The 20,176-nt window shown below is 40.3% G+C and overlaps 1 protein-coding gene across 1 annotated transcript in view; it reads right to left on the minus strand.

Moving 5' to 3' along the window:
* The window catches only part of LOC126258544 (5'-3' exoribonuclease 2 homolog), a 460,812-nt gene extending 440,932 nt beyond the window's left edge, over positions 1-19,880 (minus strand). Inside the window, exons 1-4 of the mRNA XM_049955650.1 lie at positions 19,678-19,880; positions 19,460-19,587; positions 17,421-17,532; positions 4,310-4,483 (exon numbers count right to left, since the gene is read on the minus strand). Of these exons, the coding sequence (XP_049811607.1) occupies positions 4,310-4,483; positions 17,421-17,532; positions 19,460-19,587; positions 19,678-19,752 (489 nt within the window). The 5' untranslated portion in view covers positions 19,753-19,880. The remainder of the gene's footprint in view (positions 1-4,309; positions 4,484-17,420; positions 17,533-19,459; positions 19,588-19,677) is intronic.
* Between the last annotated feature and the right edge of the window lie 296 nt (positions 19,881-20,176).

Consider the following 20,176-nt stretch of genomic DNA (forward strand, 5'->3'; position numbering starts at 1 on the left):
TGTGGCCACTTCCCTAGTAATACGCACATTTGAGTCTGGGCTGCGAGTGGCCTGGTCGCTATGTTACTGTAGACAGATTTCTGAAGGCTTGTATCGTTGCTGATCACAGCTCAGTGTCGGCATACCCTTCGACTATGTCTGAGCTGAATATTACAATTTTAACACCACTTATTCGGGTGTGGTACGCGGTGACCATGAGTGAGTCAGGCTGCTAAGAGCTGTGCTTCAGGGGCAGCTTCACTGACGCTACTGCCTGTCGCCCCTGGTACATGCTGTACTCACTCTTGAGCTGGTAGTTGCTGACTACAGCACTTGGCACCCAGGGTATCACCAATTTCATCAAGGGACAACAGCGCCCTGCATGCTGTAATCTCCTACCTGCACTAAAATGAATAAAGAGCTTTTGTAAAGAGGGATGTTTCATTAATGGCCCGCCCAAATCCAATCGCATGTGTCACCCCCCCGCCCCCCCATGTCCCGGTGAGGAAGTAGCACCTTTCCCTGACCTATGAATGGCAGCGTCCTCCACTGCTCTGTGGTCACATCCTGACCCAAACATTCCCAGACTCCGATGATATAGTTGCTGAACAGTTCAGAGAAAATTTGAGTCTCGTAACAAATAAATACCCCACTCATACGGTTATAGTTGGTGGGGACTTCAACCTTCCCTCGATATGTTGGCAAAAATACTTTTTCAAAACCAGTGGTAGGCAGAAAACATCTTCCGAGATTGTCCTAAATGCTTTCTCCGAAAATTATTTCGAGCAGTTAGTCCACAAACCCACGCGAATTGTAAATGGTTGCGAAAACACACTTGACCTCTTAGCCACAAACAATCCAGAGCTGACAGAGAGCATCATGACTGATACAGGGATTAGTGATCACAAGGTCGTTGTAGGTAGGCTCAATACCGTTTCTTCCAAATCCACCAGAAACAAACGCAAAATAATTTTACTTAAAAAAGCGGATAAAGTGTCACTAGAAGCCTTCCTAAGAGACAATCTCCATTCCTTCCGAACTGACTATGCAAATGTAGACAAGATGTGGCTCAAATTCAAAGATATAGTAACAACGGCAATTGAGAGATTCATACCTCATAAATTGGTAAGAGATGGAACTGATCCCCCGTGGTACACAAAACAGGACCGAACGCTGTTGCAGAGGCAACGGAGAAAACATGCGAAGTTCAGAAGAACGCGAAATCCCAAAGATTGGCTAAAATTTACAGACGCGCGAAATTTGGCACAGACTTCAATGCGAGATGCCTTTAATAGGTTCCACAACGAAACATTGTCTCAAAATTTGGTAGAAAATCTGAAGAAATTCTGGCCGTATGTAAAGTACACAAGCGGCAAGACACAATCAATACCTTCACTGCGCAGTGCCGATGGTACTGTTACCGACGACTGTGCCGCTAAAGCGGAGTTATTGAACGCAGTTTTCCGAAATTCCTTCACCAGGGAAGACGAATGGAATATTCCAGAATTTGAAACACAAACAGCTGCTAGCACGAGTTTCTTAGAAGTAGATACCTTAGGGGTTGCGAAGCAACTCAAATCGCTTGATACGGGCAAGTCTTCAGGTCCAGATTGTATACCGATTAGATTCCTTTCAGATTACGCTGATACAATGGCTCCCTACTTAGCAGACATATACAACCACTCGCTCACCGATAGATCTGTACCTACAGATTGGAAAATTGCGCAGGTCGCACCAGTGTTTAAGAAGGGTAGTAGAAGTAATTCATCGAACTACAGACCTATATCATTGACGTCGGTTTGCAGTAGGGTTTTGGAGCATATACTGTATTCAAACATTATGAATCACCTCGAAGGGAAGGATCTATTGATACGTAATCAGCATGGTTTCAGAAAACATCGTTCTTGTGCAACGCAGCTAGCTCTTTATTCGCACGAAGTAATTGCTGCTATCAACGGGGGATCTCAAGTTGATTCCGTATTTCTAGATTTCCGGAAAGCTTCTGACACCGTTCCTCACAAGCGACTTCTAATCAAGCTGCGGGCCTATGGGGTATCGTCTCAGTTGTGCAACTGGATTCGTGATTTCATGTCACGAAGGTCGCAGTTCGTAGTAATAGACAGAAAATCATCGAGTAAAACTGAAGTGATATCAGGTGTTCCCCAGGGAAGCGTCCTGGGACCTCTGCTGTTCCGGATCTATATAAATGACCTGGGTGACAATCTGAGCAGTTCTCTTAGGTTGTTCGCAGATGATGCTGTAATTTACCGTCTAGTAAGGTCATCCGAAGACCAGTATCAGTTGCAAAGCGATTTAGAAAAGATTGCTGTATGGTGTGGCAGGTGGCAGTTGACGCAAAATAACGAAAAGTGTGAGGTGATCCACCTGAGTTCCAAAAGAAAGCCGTTGGAATTCGATTACTCGATAAATAGTACAATTCTCAACGCTGTCAATTCAACTAAGTACCTGGGTGTAAAAATTACAAACAACTTCAATTGGAAAGACCACATAGATAATATTGTGGGGAAGGCGAGCCAAAGGTTGCGTTTCATTGGCAGGACACTTAGAAGATGCAACAAGTCCACTAAAGAGACAGCTTACACTACACCCGTTCGTCCTCTGTTAGAATATTGCTGCGTGGTGTGGGATCCTTACCAGGTGGGATTGACGGAGGACATCGAAAGGGTGCAAAAAAGGGCAGCTCGTTTTGTATTATCACGTAATAGAGGAGAGAGTGTGGCAGATATGATACGCAAATTGGGATGGAAGTCATTAAAGCAAAGACGTTTTTCGTCGAGGCGAGATCTATTTACGAAATTTCAGTCACCAACTTTCTCTTCCGAATGCGAAAATATTTTGTTGAGCCCAACCTACATAGGTAGGAATGATCATCAAAATAAAATAAGAGAAATCAGAGCTTGAACAGAAAGGTTTAGGTGTTCATTTTTCCCGCGCGCTGTTCGGGAGTGGAATGGTAGAGAGTTAGTATGATTGTGGTTCGATGAACCCTCTGCCAAGCACTTAAATGTGAATTGCAGAGTAGTCATGTAGGTGTAGATACACATAAACAACAAGAGGCTGAAATTTAATCCATTATCTTCTTCATTGCTGTCACAAATATTTGACAGTTTCTTTTTTAACGTGTCATGAATTACAATGTTGTTGTGAGGCTAGGACATAACACAAGAGCTTAAATTTCCACAAGTGAAATGAGCAGCAATTAAATTTATAATTGTGACTGTCACAAATGTTTGATTTTTTGCCAAATATCTTACAGGTTATGAGGTGTGGTTAGTTTGAGGCCTACTAGTATTAATGGACTTAAATCAATAGTTTTGACTCTCCAAATCTTTGCCTGTTTCTTTCAAACGCATTTTGATTTCAGAGCCTATAGTATGCTGACTGGAGAATGTGACACTATTCCTTCAACCTTTACTTTGAACTATATTGTCTGTCTGCTTCTCTCTCACTGACTGCATAGAACCAGCAGCTGACACACCTCTTTTCATTCCCTTTATAGTTTATGGCAAGCACTGGCAACACTGCTGCATGAGACACAAATACATCACTGGGCCTGATCTAGACTCTTAGCAGTGATTAAAGTAGTTGGAATAAAACATCCTAAATTTACTCAATCATTATTGAACATTTATTCATTATTCTGAAGCACTGCACAATGACAGTGACATTTAGTGGTGTTAGAGCTGTTACTAGTTGCACACAACACAGCAAATCAGCAAGGCAAACATTCCTTCTTCAGCAAGGCACAGACATATGCCTTCTTCAAAGAATTTGCACCACTTGGAGATGTTGCTACTGTTGATACAGTCTTCTCTATAAATATCTGACATATCCAAGGGCAGCTCACTTGGGATTTGCCCTTATACTCAGAATAAATAAACTACATCTTTCTGTTGTTCAAAAGTGACAATAACAAGTGCAACATGTTTATTCAGTAGTTCACATTTCTGTTCTAATGTCCAGACGCCTTTACACATGGCAACTGTTGCATGACACCATTTCTATAAAAGCTAAATGTTCCAGCCACAACAATGTTGCACAAAATAATTGCTGTGTTTCTCTTAGTGATCCAATTTCATATGACATTATTCTGCAGCCAGGGGAAATCATACTTTTCCTCACACAACTGCGGAAGAGAATGGTTTAATTTTTCATCTAAACTATGAATTCTCTTCGCATCACCCTAACAGTAAGCAAATATTCTTGAGCTTTGGATTAACAGTAATGTACCTTTTTCCCAAAAGCATAAGCCTGAACATTAGAAATAAATACATTACAACATGAAAAACACATTTGCAAAGTGACTTACAGGAGTAATGCAGTTGCTGTCAAAGTGGCTCTCCTTTGGTTTCTCTGGTGGTAGGATACAACCCTTTGCTGCCAATTCTGATCGAATACGAGCCATTTCTTGAACTTTCTCAACACTTTCCTTAGAAGCTCTGAAACGCCGTGACCGTTGCTGATTCATTTTAGCCCGGGGTGCCTGAAATTTAAATTGCATGGAAACTACTTAGTAACAGATGATTACAAGGTTAGCAATAAAATTCCTGTCACTTAGAAAAACAACAGTACAAAAACCTTTGCATAAAAACATGAATATCAACTGCACTGCTTCCAACACATTAAAGTATAGTATCAGAATAGCATGAGTGCAAAAAAATCCAGATTAGCTGTCAAGTTGTCTCAAAGGACTGCAACAGCTTATTTTCTTGTTTTGGAAACTATTTTCTTAATTTGCAGATATTCAACATTATTCTTACTACAGTTTCAGTAATTCTGCTTCCCATCTTAAGATTTGGGATTGACGGCATTATGAGCATTTCCTTTCAGCCCTGAGCAGAAGTGAGTGTTAGGAATGAATACTCTGAGAAGATAACAGTTGAGAGAAATCCGACAATACATCAATCCCAAAAGGCAACTGGCGAATATAGCGCAAGACCATTAAACTAATGACCACTGTATCTTTCTCTACTTTGTATCCACTATTTTCAGAACAATGATGTTACATATTTTATATTTACTATGATGACTACAGTTTTCAGACAAATTTGTCACTAACAACTGCGTCCATTAACAATCTCTGGGTATCAATTTTTGAAAGACATATGGCATAGTAGGAAAGATAAAAATAATGATAAAGTAGAAAATATGCCACTATAATGGGCCAAATCATGAAAATAGCATTCTGATGTCCGATAACAGCAACACAAATAAGAAAATATAATGCGTTAACAAATTTTATACTTAAATAGATATGAACCTACTGCTATGTATCATCATGGCACATATGACAATAACATTCTCTAAATTTAACCTCATGTCACTTCTTCCGTTTGCTAACTTCAAAAATTGACTTTAAAGGAAAGAAATCTTTGTTACATTAAGCATTTACTTCCTCTCCGGGGGACACCACATTGGCGAAGCACTGTCCGTGCGGTTGGAGAGGCTTGCGTATTCGTGTGAAGCTGAGGGCAATGTCAAAGGTAGAGGACCTACTGCCGGAAAGGCCTTAGCTGACGGATCAGACTAAGAGTGTCCCACAACATCCTGTCTTCCTTATCCACTCCTAGTCCTTACCTAATTCCCTTCCCCAACCCAAGGTGTGATGCAATCTGTTCCGAAGGGTGCATGGCAGATGGGAAGATGTGTCACAAATGGAGCCTCAGGGATACCAGGCGACCTCCCTGAGTAAGTAGCCTTACACTGCGCGGGGTTTACGTGGTGTGGACCATGTAGATCCCCAAATCTTTTGGGACCAAGATGGATATGACAAATGAAAATAAATTGAAACAAACTGAAGGGCAAACTGAGACCTCAGACACCCAAACATCGGGGTCAGGGCCGATGGAATGCACTCCCACTACTGAATCAGGGTCTAGACCTGAGCAAGAAGTGGGAACTGTAACTGAGAAGTTGGACCAGATCAACATTAAAGCCTTGTCTGGGGCCCAGAGGAGGAAACTTCTCAGGGAACAGAAACAAAACAAAGGAAAAGAATGGCTTCCCAAACATAAGTGGGGGGGAATTAAAAGGGCTCAAGACCTCCAAGAAAAACTGTCTCAGTTTGAAGAGGATAAGTAGACCCCCACAACATCAAATACAGGTAACAAGATGATAAGGGAGGAATCAAGACTCCCTCCTCTCTGGATAAGCGATCCCCGAAAAAGCCGAGGCAAGAAATAGGGAAACAGACCTATAGTATGGCAGTCTCGGTTTTTAAGATGGCAGTTATCCAGGAAGGCTATCCACTGGTAGGCATCACCTCGCAGCAGGAGGAGCTCATACAGATGGCCATCTTTGAGAAGATTGGGTGGGGGTGGGGGGTGGGGTGGAGGGGGGGTGGGGGGAGGAAGGGGGGGGGGTAGTGCTGGTACAGGACCCAATTTCAGGAGGGTCTATCAAGATTGCAGTGCCCTCATTTTTGTCTGTGAGGGGGTGCATACGGTGGAATGGCTCAAGGACAAAGTGACCATAATATCCCCGTGGGAGATGCGAAGCTGCTGGTCAAGACGGCAGCTGAGCTGCTTAAGGCGGCAAAGGTATCAATATAGGTACCAAAGATCCTTTAAGGATGTCTCTCCAAAGACTTTGTTCGAGAAAATAGGGGTCCAGAATCCAAAAGTCTCAACAGAGGACTGGAGAGTAATCAACCAGAAGGCTGTACTGGAAGGACGAACCCTGGTGGTGGAGGTCGGAGAGAAGTCCCTGAAGGCGATGCGAGAGCAAGATCTGAAATTGTTTTTAGGGTTCTCACATGTCAGCTTCAGGGTAATCAAAGATCTCAAAGTCAATTATGGCAGCAAGAGGGAGATGGGAGGTGCTGCAGATTAATCTGCAGCACAGTAAAGGTGTCACTGCTGACCTGAGCCATTGCCTGGGGAGACAGGAAGTGGACATGGCCCTGATACAAGAACCCTACTTATATAAAGGGGGTGTATCGGGGCTCGGTGGCACTGGATGTAAGCTGATTTAGGCTAGAAATCTAAGAAACTCAAGAACATGCATTTATGTGAAAAATGGAATTTCTTTCATGCCAATGATGGATTTCTGCTCCAGGGACCTGGTGACTATCAGGATGCAGCAATGTGAGGAAGATATCACGAGAGAAATAGTTTTCGCCTCAGCATACCTTCCTTAAGAAGACAGCTCTCTTCCTCCTTTGGAGGTGAGGAGACTGACAGAAGCTTGCCATCAGCAAGGCAACCAATTGTTGGTTGGATGTGATGCCAATGCTCACAGCCTAGTATGGGGCAGCAAGGACACCAACAGTAGAGGTGAGTACCGTCTTAAATTTCTCTTGTCTAACAACTTGGAGGTCCTGAACAGAAGTCATGAACCTACATTCAGGAATAGCAGAAGGGAAGAAGTAACTGACTTAACCTCTAGTTTCATGATGATGGTCAGCTATGACAAACAATGGCACATTGTGTTAGAGCCATACTCATCGGACCACATGTATATTAAAGTCAAGGTTGACATGGGAATCAGACATACCACAGTCCATAGGAATCCCAAGAAAACAGACTGAGAGATATATAGGAGGGACCTTGACTTAAGCTTATCGAAAATTAAAACCTCGATGAGGAATCCAGTAGAGTTTGAGGGAGTAGCAGAGGCTGTCACCTCTGCCACAGTGACGTCATACCAGGACAGCTGTGCAAGCACCAAGAAGTGCACAAACAGGAGCGTGCCAAAGGTGGAACAATAGCTTGGAAATGCAAAGAAAACAGGTGCGAAGACTGTTTAACCTTGCAAGACGTAAAGGACGATGGGCACAATATCATGAGGCCCTTGTCAACTGCAACCTTGCAATTAGACAAGCAAAGAAGGCATTCTGTGAGAAAGCTGAGGCACAGCTGCTCAAGCCAGACTTCACAAAATCCTCACTAGAGTGCCGAATAGGTATGTTGAGGAAGGAGGGTGGGGAATACACTAAGGCAACACATGAGATGCTTGAACTGCTCCTCAAAATTCACTTTCCTCAATATGCTCTGGCAGATAACACACGCCAGAATGTGATCTCTGAAAGACAATGGTTCTCAGGCACTCAGAGAGGACTGGGAATCAGCCAAAGAGTGTGTCGACTTCAATAAAATCCAGTGGGTGGTGGGAACATTCCAACTGTTCAAGTCGCCTGGCCCAGATGGAATCTTTCCACCTCTCCTGCAACAGGCAGGAGAGAATCTCATAAGAGTCCTATGCAGGTTATTCAGGGTTAGCCTAGTAGTAGAAACCATTCCCAATGCCTGTAGGGCAGTGAAGGATGTTTTTATTCCAAAGCCAGAGAGAACTGATCATACCAAGGCCAAGGATATGAGACCAATCATTCTGTCCTCCTCCATTCTTAAAACATTGGAAAAACTGGTTAATGTACACGTCATGGAGAGGAGACTAATTAGGGCTCCTTTACATTCAAATCAACACGCATATTAGCCAGATAAATCATGTGAGAGAACTCTGCATCAACTCGTTGGGAGGGTGAAGAAAGTACTTCACTTTCAAGAAATAGCCCTCTGCATCTTCCTGTACATCGAAGGGGCTTTCAGTAACACAAACTTCGATTCCATGGTTATGGCAGCAGAGGTTATGTAGGCGGACTAGGGCCATGCTTAGTGGAAGGAAGGTAGAGGCTACCATGATGAATGAAAAGATGGTAATTGACACCACTAGAGGTTGTCCCCAAGGAGGAGTTATGTCCCCTTTATCATGGAATCTAGTGGTGAACGAACTCATTGAGGAACTAAATTCCAAACAATGCTTTTACCAAGGATGCGCAGATTACCTTGTCATAGTAATACTTGGCAAATTTACTGACACAGTTAGGAATATGACACAAGATGCATTGGACACAGTGCAAGGCTGGTGCACTAAACAGGATCTAAGGGTTAATCCTAAGAAGACTGTTGTGGTACCATTCATGAAGAAGCATATCCAACACTCAAGTTGGAATCTGAAGCTCTTCGATGAAACTCTACCAGTTAAGGGGATAGTGAAATATCTAGGGGTAACCTTAGATGAGAAACTAATATGGACCCCTCACATTAGGAGCATCTGCTCCAGGGTGAAAGGTACTCTAGTGAGTACCCGATGGGCTTGTGGCTAAAACTGGGGCCTAAGCCCCAAGAGGTATTTCCTACGAGGCCATAGTGTGGTGGAAGAAGGTAGAACAGCGAGCTGCAGCTAAGGAGCTTGCTAAGGTGCAGAGACTGGCCTGCTTAGACATAACGGCGGAATTAGCAGCACACCAACTGCTGGGATGGATGCCATGCTGGGCATGCCTCCACTACACCTTTGGATCAAGATGAAGGCAGCAGCTGGTGCACACACACTCAAAACTGGTAATAACTGGATCTCACTGGGATATCCACAATCACACACTAAAATAGTAAGTGAGGTAAATATAGGAATGGATGGGGAAATGCAGGTCGACTATATAACAACTCCCAACTGCTTCAACAAGTCTTACAATATAATAATTGGAAGCAGGGAGCAGTGCGAAAAAAAGCTAGGGCACCAGCACTCTAGGAAAACTGGCCTCGGTATGCCAAGCTGAAATTACTGCAATCAGTGTGTGTGTGTGTGTGTGTGTGTGGGTGTGTGTGTGGGTGTGTGTGTGGAGGAGAATAGGCGTAGGTGTTACAAGGACCGTAGCATCTACATCTATTCAGACAGCCTGACAGCCCTGAAATCATTGGCAGCTCCTGCAACAAGGTCTCAGATTGTTGCAGAATGTCACAGGGGTCTTGTGGAGCTAGGGGGAAGCAATAGGGTAAACCTAGTGTGGGGTCCCTGGTCACTCAGGGATCTGTGGCAATGAACAAGCTGACAGGCTGATCATGATGGGAAAAAGACTCCATTCAGTGGACCGGAACCTGTCCCGACAATCACCAAGGATATGATCAAACAAGAACTACGGAACTGGGTTAGAAGACTGCATGCAGAATACTGGATCAAGGCCTATAAACAAAAATATGGTAAGGTAATGATACCAAAGCTGTGTTTTAAAAGAAGCTCTGTAATCCTGGGCTTGAACAGGAAAGAGATTAAACTCATGGTTGGACTGATGACTGGCCATGGGAATTTAAAAAAACACCTGCATACAATGGGTATAACGGAAGAAACGTAGGATCTGTGATGAGAGTGAAGAAACTGCACCTCATCTTCGAATGCACGAGAGCAAGAGAAACAGATTTTTTGGGACAACTAGACCTCAAGAAATTGCCTAACAAAAAACTGGTAAATGGACTCCTTGCACTTTTTAAGGGCATTGGTTGGCTTCACTAGATATACAGGGAGAAATACTGCACAATAAACTCTGTTTCGGTACAGGCAGTGGCGGGTTGGACCAAAGCTGTTTAAATTCCCTGCCAAAATCAAATCAAGCATTTACTTTCATTGTAAATGGGTCTTATGATAGGTTGTGGACATATTTCACTTATGGTGGAGTAAAAAATTGCATCTACTGTGTCAAATACAATGTACATTATGTTCAAAAACAAAACTTTCACAAATTACTCTTCTTTGCTACAGTTTTACTACACTTACAAATCTCATTTTGTTAGTACAAAGTGATGTAGAGAAATTCCGAATGTTACCTATTACTGCCAACAGTAGAGATCACTGTGCCTTACCAACACTGAATGTCATCATCATCATCATCATCTGGGCAAGTAAATACTTTGAGAAGAGGCATTTGTGAATGAGACTTCTTATATTATTACACTGCAACATATTATGGGGTAAATTGCTACGACACTGATCTTGTGTGAAAGACAATGGATGAGCTCAGCAAGGGATTACACTCCATCATGCCGGGGCACGACTTGACCATATGGTTTCATACCCTGGGTGTTGGAATAATCTCTAACCACTATTACAGATACGCTCGCACAGTCAGCCAGTGCAGCATAAACTGTAACCATATCATTTCCAGTGCCAACTGCACCATACTGCTGGAATTTTGGTATTTTTCAGTGTGCAGTGCAGATGTGCTAATGGCTTACTTTCTATCATGCCGTCAGCTTCAGTCACTGTTTTGTCAGTTTAAACACTGTTTTAATGCCACAATGGCTTATTTTCTTTCCTTGTTTCTACATTTAGCAACTGCCCTCAAAGAGCAATTGGGTGTCTGGGGCAAAAGCTTTGGAATCCTATGTGTCAGCTGAAAGTGTCAACACCAATGACAACTGTTGCCCAAGTTCGGAAGTTATCTCGAGTTACTTTAGATTGTCTAATCTCGCTTGATGGGTGGAAACATGAATCATTCCCAGAAACAATCACAGTTCACACAGTACTATGGTCTGAGAGGGGAGGGGGTTTAAACCAGAGAACCAACAATTCTGAAGATGATGATAGTTGCAGATTTATTCCCCTAAACTACTGAGTAGAAACTGTACCACCCCAGGGCCTTATGGCCAGCCTTGTACAGTACTCGTATCTCCGTGACTACTCTGCAATTCAACCTTAAGCATTGAGAGATCAGCAGATTACCTCAATTATGGACAGGAAGAAAAAACTACAGATGTGTTATAGCACAATTCTACTGACTACCCTTTATTCCCAGATGTGAGTGAAGCTACTCATTACTTATCAAAATATGGTCCAAAAAATGTGCCAGTAATGCTTTAACCCTGCGGCAGTCAGCCACGAGATTTCGTTTTCTGTTAGTGTCACAAATAGCATTACAGTTGTGTCCATGTCCAGATATGTATTTGTTATTCTCAACAGATGTCACCACTTACTACATTTGTGCAATTCATGCTGTCAGCAGTTTCGTCGCTATTGTTCTTTGAAACATGAGTGTTACATTTGCAGTGTGTTTGCCGCTAAGCACCTTGTGATGTAAGTATTTTCCATATTTGGGTTTTTCTTTCGCCTCAAGGCATTCTTCCTTTTATATTAGTATATAATGAATATAAAAACATGTTTCATTAGGTGTCATAAAAGTGTGGAAATTGAGAAAAAGACAGCACTGTAAATCCTGAAGACTATGAGAGAGAATTGCAAGAATTGTCAGAAGAATTACAAGAATTGTCAGGTTGATGTGAATCTGAGTCGGAAGAGGAAGTTATCGAAGAAGAAAACCACATCAGTGACTCCGAACAATCAACAGAGGAAACAGATGACCACCTGGTTGAAGAGGGGAGACAACAAACAGATGATTACCAATTTTACGTACCAAAAGATAAAGAAACTATTTGCATAAGTGAAAAATACATTTTAACCATTTATTATTGATGGGATGATTGAAAACATTGTAGAAAATACAAACCAATACATCCAGAATAGTAAAAGAGCTGTAGTTCAATATTCAAGAGAACGAGACTGCAGAGACATCACAAAACCAGACATAAAGGCTCTTTTAGGTGCATTATATCTAATAGGTATAAAGAAAGGAGGACACATGAATTGCTGTGAACTGTGGGATGCAGATGGTACAGGAATGATTATTTTACAAACTCTCTTCAGCTACAAGAGCTTTCGCTTTCTGCTTCGAACGACCTGGGTACCTGGAATAAAAGAAAACAAAGTGACAAACTAGCACCTATTCACGACTTCCATCAGGAGTTTGTCAACAACTGCCTGCTCACTACAATGTCAGTGAGTTTGTCACTATTGACGAGATGTTGCATCCTTTCAGAGGACACTGCGGATTTGTACAGTATATCCCTAATAAGCCTGCAAAATATGGGATCAAGATTTGTGCCTTGTGTGCTGCCAAAACATTTTACACCCTGAACTACGAAATTTACTGTGGCAAGCAGATGCCAGGACCCTATCTGAAGTCTAACAAGCCTGATGACACTGTGCAAAGATTAGTGACACCAACTGAGGAAACAAACAGAAATCTTACGACAGACAATTACTACAATAGCTACCCTCTGGCTGAAAATCTCCTCGGCAAAGGTTTGACTTTCTTGGGAACCATGAAAAAAAAGAAGGAAATACCTTAAGAATTCCAAGCAAATAAAACCCGAGAAGTAGAGTCATGTCTCTTCGGTCTTCAAAACGATTTTTGTATGGTCTCAACAATGTACAGCACAAATGAAACATATCAAGAGACTAATAAATTGAGAGTGACTTTGCACTACAATGCTACCGAAGGAGGAGTAGACTGTAGATCAGATGTGCTCATCCTACAGTACTTCCAGAATAATGCGACGATGGCTACTTGCACTTTTCTACAGATATCTAGATATTGCTGGGATAAATGCAAACATTATTTTCAAATTCAACAATCCTGATAACAAAGAAAGATGATGATTTTTTTTTTTTTAAACATCTTGCTCTGGACCTAATGGAAGAACATTTGAATCAATGAGTGTTACTTGAGAAACTTCCCAAGGATATTCACGCCTTCTTGACCAAGTATAGGCACGAAGCAGAGAAGACCAAGGAGCCAACAGAACCTGGAATTTGTTACACATGTGGCAGGCATTTACAACAACAGAACGAAAACAGTATATATGAAATGCAAGGAAAATGTATGCAAGAAACATAGTGTCATAGATACAAAATATGTGCAATGTGAAAGTGAACTGCAGATGGAAGTTGACTAGTTTAATCACAATCATAAACAGGAGAGGCAGTTTATGAATGCTCCATTTCATAATGTGTTCCCTTGTTACTGTCTTTTCACAAGAATCAGTGCAATTAAGTGATATAATTAAAAGAACCATGAAGGCAATAAAGAATATCGGTTTGTTATAAATTACAATGACAATAATAGACAATTGTGAAGGCAACAAATAAATAAAAGATTATGTTTATAGAGCCAGGTAATGTTATGTTTTCTCCAATAAAATGTAACTGGAGATTATATAAAGATTATTTTTCCTTAGGTGAAAAATGTAATACTAATTGCGGTGTAACAGCCACAATGCACCCACTCATGGAAGTATGAAAGGCGTGCCCACTGAAGGGTTAAATAATGGTATAAATGGCCAGTTTTCTGGCCCCAAATGGCCGGTTTTCTAGCCCCAGGATTTTTCTAAGTGAACAGTCTCCAACCTCTTAAAGTTCTTTGTACATTAAACACTTAAAATATTTTTCCTGCAATCCAAAGAAAAAAATACAATATGTCACTGGCTATACACACCAACTGTTTCACCAACATAACTTCCCATGAATGCTCACGATAAGTGTCGCCAACAAAAACATTGTGGTTAGATAATACACACACCCTGGTAAAGTTTTATAGTTCTCTTTTTCTTTATGGAAAATGAGTGCACTTTTACGTCAAATAGTTCTTAAGACGGCATTATAGAAGCGTCTGATTCCACCTGCCTGTTATGACCCAGGACATCATCAACAAGGCAGAAACCACTCTTTTCACTGTATCCAATATGGCGACTGTGACATCACTACATACAATTGGCAATAAATGCAAAACACTTATAAATGACACAATAATGTGTCACTCCAAAAATAAAAAGGAACTAATGGGACAACTGCAGGAAACTGGGGGGGGGGGAGGGGAAGGAGGTGGACAAGCTAAATATACAACAATAAAAAAACACTGCATGATCCCAAAATAGAAAATATCAAGAAATAAATTTACAGCATTCCACAATACCAACAAAAACCACAGGAATCGGATATCTCCCTTGACCTATATAGCCGAACCATAGCTGTACCACGAAAAATGGAAACGGATGTTTCCCTTGACCTAATTAGCTCAACTGCAGCTGTAGATACCAAAAAACCATCATCTGCAACTACAAAAACTGGAATCAGACAATTCCATTGACCTATAAAGCTCAACTGCAGGTGTCAACACCAGAAAACCAACGCCTACAAATACGAAAAATAGAACCAAAACCCCAAAACCTCAACAACCTAAAAATCAGACATCACCACCACATGAATTAAAACACAATCAACCCACCGTAAATACACAAAACATCACAATTACTACAGATTAAATCCAAAACAAAAATTATTTACCAACAACAGAATCTGGATTGGCCACCACAAACACACACACCACCAACAAATAAAAAACACAAAATAAATCAAAATTAAGCACGTCTTAGAAAACACAAAATAAACCAAAATGAAGCACATCTTATAAAACAACAAAAACTGCAATCAAAATGGTCCTCCGCAACATAATCGTAAATTTACCACCCTCGACCTATACATCTCACCCACAACCCCTTTTAATAATAATAATAATAATAATAATAATAATAATAATAATAATAATAATAATAATAATAAATAAATAAAATAAAAATAAAATAAAAGGTTACAATAATCCCCAGGGACGCTCTTCCACCAGTAGTACTCATCTAAATGAGATTGTAGGTTGGACGAGTGCCTCTTCCCCCTCCCTATAACTGATTCAATAGCCCCCCAAAAAACCCTGTATCGAATTAGTTCAGTCCCCAGTTTCATAATCTTTATACTCAATGTTATGATTAACAACTAACTGCTCATAACCTCTCTTCCCTAAACCCTAACAGGACGAAAATCCATCAAACTATAGTGCTTCCCCCCCTCAATATATTCTACAATCAAACCCACCAATTCCCTCTTGGTATGGCCCTCCAAAATAATAAAAACACAATCAGCATACCCACCTCTCAAAATAACAACCCCCAACAGCCACAAACTAACCCAAGAATTACCCCTCCAATACTTCCCCTTACTGAACTGAGATTCATCAACCTCTCAACAGCCAGCCCCTGCCACCCAACTTCCCCCTATACTTATACTCAGAACAAACCTCTCGACAAAAAGGAAACCACTCCAACACTGTTTTCTCGCTCACACCAGTCTCGTGCGCACAAAAACTGGTAAAGGACCCATAACAAAAGTAATAAGCCAACAAAATAATCTCCCTCATGGCCAACCTACATTTCTCGAACCAGGCACCGAGTCCTATCGACCGCCAGATGTTATCCTGTTGACACTGCCACATGTAAGTGTTCCTGGTTTGAGACGCTGGAACTCTTACAAGCCTCATATGATGAGTCCACATAACTGCAGAAATTTAATAATAGACATCATGTCCTCCCCATCTCCGCATGCAATGATGTACTATTGAATTCCACTGTCACATCCACACCTAACAACAGAAACTATACAACAAATTAAACTTCTTCCCACACAACAAACATGAAACGACTAAGACCTAACAAAAATGCCAAACTCATAAACATAAATAAACCTTAACTCACGGGAAATGCTTCCAAATCACATTATGCCGCCAACTACGTACACTCAACAACAACATTGCAACTGTCACAACCAGAACTCAAATGAACCCAATACAACACATTACACTCAGCACATACACCACCAGAAGGCACCATCAAACACAACAACATGACATCTACGAACACAACCAACTCAAAAACTCTGCTTCATAGTGACGTCACACACCATAACACCATTATGTCACGGGTCAAAGTACATGAGTGGAATTGGATGCTTCTGTTGAGTCCTTAAAACTTTTATGCTCAAATTCTAGTTCTTTAAGCTCGTCCTTACTATTAGCCACTATGGTGATTTGGCTTTTTTTTTTCTAATCCAAAGGCTCTTGACATCCAATATGTCTGCCTGTCAAAAGGAAGTGAACAGGAATGAAGAAAATGGGTCAGAGGAATAGGCAGGAAGAATTAAACATATCAATAAAAAAGAGGGACACAAAATTGAACAACAAAAACCTGCCAAATAAAAATGGTAAGATAGCTACATCTCTTTCAGAAAAATAGCTACATGTCTTTCAGAATCATTCCTTAGCTCAGTACATTTTCAATCTGGATTCATAATTGAAATAAACAAAATCTACTGGAAATGAAAAATACATACAGCCACTGACCTACTTAGAAACACTCAAGATTTTTAAGAAGGCCATCACAGGCATAGAACACAAGCCATTCTATTGTTCCACATCCAAATGTCTCTGTTCCTCAGTCATGATACTGGTTATTCCTTGCACGTGGCTTAAAAACAGTCATTTATTAGCATAAAAGTAAGTGGTATATCTGAGGAATTCCTATTTCCTTGTGATTGTCCCCCCCCCCCCCCAACCAACTTATTTTCAACTGTTCACTTCATCTCTAGTCTTGTATCACTTACACAACTTTTATTTCACTTCCAACATGTTCATACTTTAATCTACTATTTCTCCATTTCTTTTCATTAAGGATTTTAATATTAATTATCACTGATAACCATCAAAATGCCTAAGGTATCTGAAACATCACTGCAAATAAGACACTGTGGGTTTAATTTTTCTTTTTTTGCCTTTCATAGAGCATTATAGTAAGAGTTTCAGTCCGAATTTTCTGTATTTGATAATGGTCTGCTTGACAGAGTACTTTAATTTATAAGGCTGCATTTCAGTTCTCAACCCAATCATTAAACCAGAATGTTTGCACCACATAGTAAATGACATCTGGTAAACTTACCACACCATCAATGGCCATGTACAACAGTTTGCGTGGGCGCACAATGTTGAATAATCGATCAATACATTCAAAGATAGCAACCATCATCTCATCCTCATCCTTTGGTGCTGGCCTATTAAAAGGAAAACAACATTTATATATATATAAACAATTCAGCAATATTAAACACTGTCTAGCAATATGAAAACAATAGCACGCTGCCTCACTATGTATAGTCTCAGCAGAGTCACAATAACAATCCATGTTATAACTTAACATCAGCATGAATTATTGTAGTAACTTTGCTGATTATGTGATTCATATACACATCAAACAGGAAGAGGTTTCAAAGCAAGATATAATTAACACACAAATGCCATCAAATTCAACTCCCACATGAAACCCGCTATTGACACGCGCACACTTAAAATTCCTGCCCCCATTTAACACAAATACTGATATTTACCACAAAATGTACGATGATCATAAAATGACAATATAAAAAGAAATTATAATAGTTATAAAGACTAAAAAAGTTCTGTATGAAAAAGTTGATAACTAAGTTCAACTATGTCAAAGACAACTGTGGCACTTCAGAAGCACATTCTCTAAATGCATCAACTATAATTCATATATTTATCATCGCATAATTAAAAGTGACTTCCTCCAACTCATAATATGTAGCCTAACTGCTGGGTAACTAATTCATAACTCATGAGTCACATCTGATTTATCAGTCTGTATCTGCAGCACTTGGGCATTATATTAGAAGTATATGTACGCATCACGGGAGTTATTTCCAGGTGTAATGAGTATGTAAAATACCAATTCTGTTTTCATTTTTTGTTTATGCACAATTAGAAGTGCAGTTTCCACCTCCCGCGAAGAGTTTTCTTCTTCAGAAGAAGTACACAGCTGCAAGAACAGCAAACAAAGTGACTAGTTTTTGCTGTAGAAGGCGTCTGACACATACACACTTCCAAATTGCATAGTGTCCACAGAAATAGACAAAATAAAAACAGTGATTTACATGGAACACATGTAATTTCTTTTTTAATAAAAAAAGGGAGTCACTACATCTAACTCAACACTTGTTCTGCAGGAGTTGTAGATGAACAAGCTAGCCACCAGTGTTGCTGCTGACTTTGAACAGTTAGGTTTCCTCACACAGAACAGCCTCAAGATTAGAAAACTATTGATACCGATAAACTTTAAAAATATTTAGTCTGTACAATATTCATATATAATATATTTGAAAACCATTTACCATAATCCTCAGAATTATAAACTTGGAAAAAGCGTCTAAAACTGAAGTTACACCATATCCAAATAGAATTAATCCATGATCAACCCAACATGAGCAGTAAAAGAAATCTAATAAATTTGTTGTAACTGCAGACACATTACTAAAAGTCTTTGGTACCGCTTATCCAACTCTCAATCAAACTGTATCTTTTTAACATAATCTAAGCATCGGGCTACGCTACGGATCAATACGCCACACCACAACCTGCGTTCCAAAACATAATGAAGACATAGAAACAACAACAATTAGTAACATGTTGTGTATAACTGTTCTATTGCCATTTATGAGTACATGACGAACATATACAGAGTGACACACTAAATATAGATGCAGAGTTTCAATGTTTTATTTTTACAGCCCTACGCACAAATCACTACTTGTTACATCACAAAATTGCATTTATAACAACGAATTAAACCAATATCATGTCAAACAACAAATCGAAAGACACATGCTCCTCTTGTGTGTTGCATCCAGATAGCAGTAAATTCTCAAGGCAGATTGCTATTAATTTTCTTTTCTTGTCGCTAACAAAATGGCATATTAGTTTAACACTTTACTTTGTCTCCGACACTTCCTATCTTTTTCACAATGATCCTACGATTTAAAACTGTTTTTGATTTGTTTCTCACCTTCAAAATTTTTAAGTTGACGAATATGCCGGCACTTAACATACTAATTACACGACTGTTTATTATAGCACGTATTGTCGCAAAGTCCTGTAAGTGAATGCAATCAGTCCATGGCAACTTACTTGTCTTCAGGATGCGTACAAGGATGAATAATTCCATTCATATCTAGATAAAGGTTATCAAATTCAACGCCATTTGGATTCGGCTGACTCGAATCCGCTTCAACTTTCAGTCCGTCTATTTCTTTAGCCTGTTCACACAGAAATGTATGCATATTAGGTGATGTATTGAGTAGTCACACCAAACAAACATTTTGTACAACGACAGAAAAAGAATTTACCTTCTCTTCAATACATGTCACAATGACTGATGCATATTTTCTGCTCAACCACCGAAAAAATGCTGGCACTCCCATGGTCCCACTTCGGTTTTACAACCTGAAGAAAATTTAAAAACGGTGGACTGTTTATGTCTTCATGCGTACAATACACTTGTTTTCAAACCTGTCGATACACCCCAAAGAATTTCTACATGGCTCCGAAGCTCGTGTCACCAATTACCAAAGATGTACATAGACAGCAGAGAGGACCCACTTCCCATAAGTCGGAGTCATGACTGATGGCAGCTTTGTGTAAGTGGTCTACTACTAATGCAGTACACGGTATTGTGGAAAATACGAGCTGTAATCGTCTTGCCTTTAATTGTTGTAAGATGTGCAAAGTCTGGCAAAATGATTGCCCCAACAGTCCAAAGATCGCTGATCTCTCTGTAAAGGTGAGTTATCTTACTGATTTGTTATTACAGAAACGACATTAAGAAATATTATGAGAGCCTGAAGA

The sequence above is a fragment of the Schistocerca nitens genome, chromosome 1 (assembly GCF_023898315.1).
Source record: "Schistocerca nitens isolate TAMUIC-IGC-003100 chromosome 1, iqSchNite1.1, whole genome shotgun sequence".
Lineage (NCBI taxonomy): Eukaryota > Metazoa > Arthropoda > Insecta > Orthoptera > Acrididae > Schistocerca > Schistocerca nitens.